This window comes from Myotis brandtii, unplaced genomic scaffold (assembly GCF_000412655.1).
Source record: "Myotis brandtii unplaced genomic scaffold, ASM41265v1 scaffold208, whole genome shotgun sequence".
NCBI classification, from domain to species: domain Eukaryota; kingdom Metazoa; phylum Chordata; class Mammalia; order Chiroptera; family Vespertilionidae; genus Myotis; species Myotis brandtii.
The window spans coordinates 1,784,151-1,790,071 of NW_005357764.1; the positions used below are offsets into that span (position 1 = coordinate 1,784,151).

The following is a 5,921-nucleotide window of genomic DNA, read 5'->3' on the forward strand; positions in this document are numbered from 1 at the left end:
CCAGTTCAGTCACCGCCCCACTGCAGCCCAACAGCAGCCGCCGCCATGAGGAGTTGTCGGGCCGCCCGCCACTTCCGGCGCAGACTCGCTGTACCCACCACTTCCGGCGCCTGAGCACGTGACCCTCGGTCCCTCCCCTCTCTGCCCACTCCCCCTGCGGGAGCCGAGTCGCTGCGAGCAGACCTGGGCTGGAGCGGCCCCCCAGCTCGGTGGGGAGTCCGTCCGAGCCGGGCGGCGGAGTGCGGCGCCGTTGAGGGCGCTGCCCAGCACGCTCCCAGGCCGCCCGGGCCCTGGGCTCTTGGAAGAATCAGCGCCCGGGGCCGAAGAGCGGGGACAGGCGGGCGCTGCCGGAGCGCGAGCCCGACGTCGTGTCTGGAGCGGTAGTGACTGGGGCTTGGGCGCCGCCAGCCCGGGCGGAGATCCGCGTTTACCTAGCGCGGGGCCCAGGGCCCTGACGCGGGCGAGGCGGCCCCGAGAGCATGAGCGGGCAGCGCGTGGACGTCAAGGTGGTTATGCTGGGCAAGGAGTACGTGGGCAAGACGAGTCTGGTGGAGCGATACGTGCACGACCGCTTCCTGGTGGGGCCCTATCAGAACGTGAGTGCGCCTCGCGGGCCGGCGCGGGTGGGAGGTAGCCCGCCCCCGCGATCCTGATCGCTTCCCCCTGGTTGCAGACCATCGGAGCCGCCTTCGTGGCCAAGGTGATGTCTGTTGGAGACCGGACAGTGACTTTGGGTATTTGGGTAAGTCCCCTGGGCAGGTAGTCCTGGGAATATCTATTCTTAGGCTTAGTCCTGTCTATTCGTGTCTGATTTGTGGCCTTAGAGAGGCAATTTCTCTTCTCTAGACCCCCGTTTAAAAATGGGGGTCTGGAGGACGTATTAGTTTGCAGTCTTGGGGAGAAGCTCAGTAACTCAGGCCAAGGCTGAGCTTCTCCTGCCCTTCAGGACACAGCAGGCTCTGAGCGCTACGAGGCTATGAGTCGAATCTACTATCGAGGTGCCAAGGCTGCCATCGTCTGCTATGGTAAGGGAGGTTCTCGTCTGCTCCTCAGACAAAGGGTGGGTGCCAGGCTGGCCTTAGCGACTAGCCCCCGACCTTTGGTTGTTTCCTGTCTGCCCTATACCAAGACCTCACAGACAGCAGCAGCTTTGAGCGGGCAAAGTTCTGGGTGAAGGAACTGCGAAACCTAGAGGAGGTAGGTGGCCAGACCTTACCAGAGAACCAGGGGCTGGGGCTCTGGTGGTCTGTGTGGATTACCCTGACCTCGTCTTCTGCTTCAGGGCTGTCAGATCTACCTGTGTGGCACCAAGAGTGACCTGCTGGAGGAGGACAGGCGGCGTCGACGTGTGGACTTCCATGATGTCCAGGACTATGCAGACAGTAGTTGCTTCTCAGTTGCTGGGGGAGGGAAGTGGCTGTTTGGGTGGGTCACAGAAAATAGGGACTGTTTGGCTACCATGGCCAGATCGCCTGGGAAAGCTTTCAGGCTTCCCTGAACCTGTGGGGTCCAGAAGATTTCCCCTTTGTCTGTGTCCACCCGATTCTCAGATATGAGGCTTTAGTTGCTTTTCTTTACAGATATCAAAGCTCAGCTCTTTGAAACATCCAGCAAGACAGGCCAGAGTGTGGGTGAGTGCTGTCCTGGGCCTCACAGCAGAACAGGCAGGGGCACCAGTGGAAGCAAAGAGCCTAGAGGGCTGTGTCACTGGGTGATTCCAGGGCTCCTGGCATTGGGCCTTCACTGATCGCCTTTTTTCCTGCCAGACGAGCTCTTCCAGAAAGTGGCAGAGGATTACGTCAGTGTGGCCGCCTTCCAGGTGATGACAGGTGTGTACTTCCCCTAGCTTCTCTGGAGACTTCCTCTAGGCCCCTTTCACGTGTGTTACCTGATCCCCCAACAGAATGGTGCTGAGCTGCCACCTCTCTCTTTGACAGAGGACAAAGGCGTGGACCTGGGCCAGAAGGCAAACCCCTACTTCTACAGCTGTTGTCATCACTGAACCACCACTTACTTGGCCTGGGGAATCAAAGGAATTCCCCCAGGGGCTGGACCTAGTTCTTGTCTGGGCTTGGGTGGTCAAACATGGCAGCAGAGGTGGCACCTGTCTGTATTGGCCCATGGAATGTGCAGCATTGGGCTGACTGATGGTCATCAGGAGGGTAAAGGCTGATTTGGACTCCAGGCTTCTTCCCTGGACAGCACTGTGTCTGCAGATAACTTAAGTGGCTTCTGATTTGTAAATAAAATCAATGCACTGTGAATCACACTCAGCCCCTTTCTTAGGCCTCACTTCTAATATGATGTCTCCTCCCAGCCCTAATTTTCCTTTGGAAACCAAGTTAACTAAAGCCCAGGGTTGCAGCTGAGATAATGGAGAAACAAAAGAGCCTATTCTGTGCTTTAGGATGGTGAGAGGCTAGGATTGGGACAGAGCAGAACTCACAATTCCTTCTTGGTGCTAGGAAGAGCAAAGCAAGCACTTAAGTGCTGTCCAGAGATCAAAGGACCAAGCACTTCTTCCTCAGACTGGTTCTTCCGCACCTGTCACATCATACCTCTGGCTCATATCCTCAGCTTCCCATCAGCACCTTACAATGTGGTTTAATGGTAGAAATACCATAGTTACTACAATACACAAAATTCTTTTGGGTCCAAATTGGGATCTAATTCAGACACTTAGAAAAGGGACTTAAACTCAGCCTGAATTTATCTGTAAAATGAGGTAACCACTGCCCAGTTGAGGACTGTGAAGATCATGAAGGAAACGTAACTTTGACTAAATGCTTATCTTCCCTGAAGGGCTTTTTGCTGAAGGGGCAGGAAGTTCAAGACTAGGTCGGAAGGGGAGGCAGACTCCAAGGTTGCCTCAAATTTTATTTTTGGACCTTGGAGGACCAGGTGTTAACTGTAAACAGGGCTGACACTTCCTATTCAACTAAAAGGAAGTATATGACAGTCCTTTCCTGTATGGAGGCTTGGCCCCTTTGTTTCTGCTTTCCTGCCTTAGACTGGGTCCTCTGTAATACCCAGCACCTGCCTCTGAACTAAAAACTTGGCCAAGATGGTCAGACTCACACTCAGGAAGTCATTTGGTTCTACTTCCTTTTTAAAAACCAATTCCTCAAAATACCCTTACTTCATGGGTGATGACTTCCTGTATAGAGATGAAAACACCAGCCACTCCCAAAAGAAAGACATTCTGGCACCTAATGACTACTGAGAGGAAACCCATACCACTCCCATGAGGTGCTTGGAAAAGTGCTCAGCTCCACTGTGTCCCACCTGGGCGTTAGTGCAGGGGCTGGCTTCTGCTCTCACCCCAAACCCACCCTCCCTCCTGTTGAGCTACATCTTCCCATCGACAACAAAACACAACACAGGGCAAGGGCCATAAGAGTAAAGTTAAACTTTACTTTACAGTAATTTTTTTCTATATACAAAGAATTACAGTACATGTTTATGGGGACTCCTAGCACAGGGCTCCCCTCTTTTCCACTAAAAGTTTCACTTACAGCTGACAATCTATGGGGGTGAGGAGCAAAAAAAAAAAAAGTGATGGACCTCAGCTGTTCCCCCCACACCCCTTTTCTTAAAAATATAAAGATAGATCTCTAGTGTCAGCTTGTTTCTTAGCCAAAACTTTGAAATCTGCTCTTCCATGAGCTGCTGTGTGCTGCACTCACCCATCTTCTACACACTCACCTACATGCACACACAGGCAGCACCCACCTCAGACCTGGTGACCACCTATTCTCTGCCCCTCCTTTGGGAGTCTAAAGCACCACAACCATTCATTTCTGCTCTACTCCCTGGGCTCTCCTGTCCACATAGCTTTGCTCAACTTCCAGAGTGTTACACCCGAAGCCCCTCAATAGCCTGATGTTTGGAAAGTCATGGGAAAGCAGCTCTAGAGAAGGAACCACTTAAGAATTTAATGTGTGCTGTGTTTTGCTTATGTTGATAGGAAACATTTCTTTCCAGGCTGTAGATTTCTAATTAAACTTTCCACTTCCTTAAGAAAGAATACCTTTAATCTTCATAAGCAATAGAGGTTCCCACGAGAGTGAAAGAGGTAGAGAGGGGCAGAAGGTAACTGAGGGAGACCCCATACCTGGAGCTCTCTACCAACCAGAGGCTATGGACAAGGTAACACCAGCCCTGAAAAACTCAATGGCCACCCTCACCTGGACATGGCATCTCTTCCATCTCTGGATTGCGCTGGACCACTCCAGGATTGGGTACAGGCTTCACCGAGACTCTGCCCTCTCCTCTTAACAGAGCTTCAAAGAACTGTTCTACATAAAAATCTTTTCCTCCCAAACAGGAACTTGGGTTTCTCAAGTCACCAGTTCCTCAACCCTTGGCAGTGCTTATTTATACCAGGAAATTAGCACCATCATTACATTTTTTTGTGTGTACAAAGCAATTATCTATTCTTATTTCAATTTATACTACAGCAATCTGGCCCTAGGAAGTTCAACTGAGAGCTAACTGGCCACAGCCAAGGAAAGTCTCATGCGGCTACCTAGTTGTAAATGATGTGGAATGTCCAAAACATGGAACAGCCTAAACATTATTTAGTAGGAAAGGGACTTGTGGCAGCTCCCTTCCTGCCGCGATCTCAGAGAGGTTACAACATTGGGCCACTCTGACAAACCCCAAGATGACAATATCCCCCCATAAAAGCCTTAGGAGAAAAACCGTTTTGTAGGAGCTGAGGCCAACATCTGTCCATGTTTAGTGCTCTCCTAATTCCTCCACAGGGGAAGCTGCCTGGACCAGACTTCCTGCCAGTGTTCTCACAGGTGACCTGGGAGTCCAGCTCCAGTGAGTAGATGCTGCCAAACCTGTGAAGAATCACTGATGCACTTCATGCCCTGACTGTGGTGTGGGGTAGAGGATATGAAGAATACAATTATTTTCTTCAATGCCAAAGATGTAGGTTTGGTAGTTGTTCAGAAGAGGATCAACATAGTGATTTAAATCACCTCAAACTCAGTAACTTTAGGGAGACACAGACATTTAAAAACTTGGATGCTTTTGTAGCAATGAGAGCTATTTGCTATCACAATGGGTTGGCTTCAGTAGGAGAAGCAAAGAGGCTTTGAATTTAAACAGTATATATATATATTTTTTCCTGACTTAACAGGGCTAGGAGAGGTATTTGTTCTCTAGCTACCTATGGAAGCTATGGCTTCCCCCTGGAAAAGGCTTCCTGGGAAAGTGGCTTAGAGGCATATTCTCGAGATCCCGGTTTCCAAGCACTTGGCCAAATACCAAAAATACCATCCTGCATAAAGATCAGGAATGTCTAAGAGAAAAGATTACCTTTTAATTTCCAACTCGCAATCCTTGGAGAAAAGGTCTTAGCACAGGCTCCAGGAGAGTCCTCAAGGGTAGTCACTCCCTCCCAGCATCATGCAATATCAGTTCCCAACAGTCCTGATTGTGCTTCTAATTGTATAGTGACTGCTTTCATGATTGGATGTTAATAATCTAGAATGAGATGCTGAGATCAGGGGGCCTCACAGTTGAATTTCTAGGTTCCATTCAAGCTGAGAGTCTTTCCAAATGGCACCCAGGAAAGCCTGGCACTCCATCCATTTAGATAAAGAACTGCCTCCTACCCCGTAAACCAAGCATAGCTCAATTGTTTTCCCAGGCAGGTCTGGAAGGAAGTATTCAGTGAGTGGTGGAAAACGGAAAGGACCAAAACAAACCCTTTATAAAGTGGTCAACCATGGCCCACCTTTTCCTCACTCCTTCCTGTCCCATGAGACATGTCTAGAGTGGCTATCAAGAAAATTACCTACCAAAGCCTACTTCAGAGAAGCTATTTTAGGATCGAACTTCTCCATTTACAAATTTTTACAAAGCCTGCACAACCCCCCACCACAAAAAAAATTCACAGTTTATTC

General features: G+C 50.1%; 1 protein-coding gene across 2 annotated transcripts; it reads left to right on the forward strand.

Annotated features, from left to right (window-relative positions):
• Positions 1-6: 6 nt before the first annotated feature.
• Positions 7-5,709, forward strand: RAB24 (RAB24, member RAS oncogene family). Of its 2 annotated transcripts, none has more exons than XM_014539068.1 (8): positions 7-596; positions 674-742; positions 947-1,025; positions 1,130-1,197; positions 1,283-1,382; positions 1,581-1,631; positions 1,767-1,829; positions 4,767-5,709. In XM_014539068.1, the coding sequence occupies exons 1-8, from the start codon at positions 480-482 to the stop codon at positions 4,832-4,834; spliced, it is 615 nt and encodes a 204-aa protein (XP_014394554.1). In that variant the 5' UTR covers positions 7-479; the 3' UTR covers positions 4,835-5,709. The 2 variants fall into 2 exon arrangements, with proteins under 2 accessions (XP_014394554.1, XP_005865559.1); XM_005865497.2 differs by lacking the exon at positions 4,767-5,709 and adding an exon at positions 1,938-2,269.
• Positions 5,710-5,921: the final 212 nt, after the last annotated feature.

Bases quoted from the DNA above. Each gene is read 5' to 3' on its own strand.
- RAB24 (XM_014539068.1), top strand. From the start codon at position 480: ATGAGCGGGCAGCGCGTGGACGTCAAGGTGGTTATGCTGGGCAAGGAG. The intron at 1,198-1,282 runs GTAGGTGGCCAG...CTTCTGCTTCAG, and splicing joins AACTGCGAAACCTAGAGGAG to GGCTGTCAGATCTACCTGTG. The intron at 1,632-1,766 runs GTGAGTGCTGTC...TTTTCCTGCCAG, and splicing joins CAAGACAGGCCAGAGTGTGG to ACGAGCTCTTCCAGAAAGTG.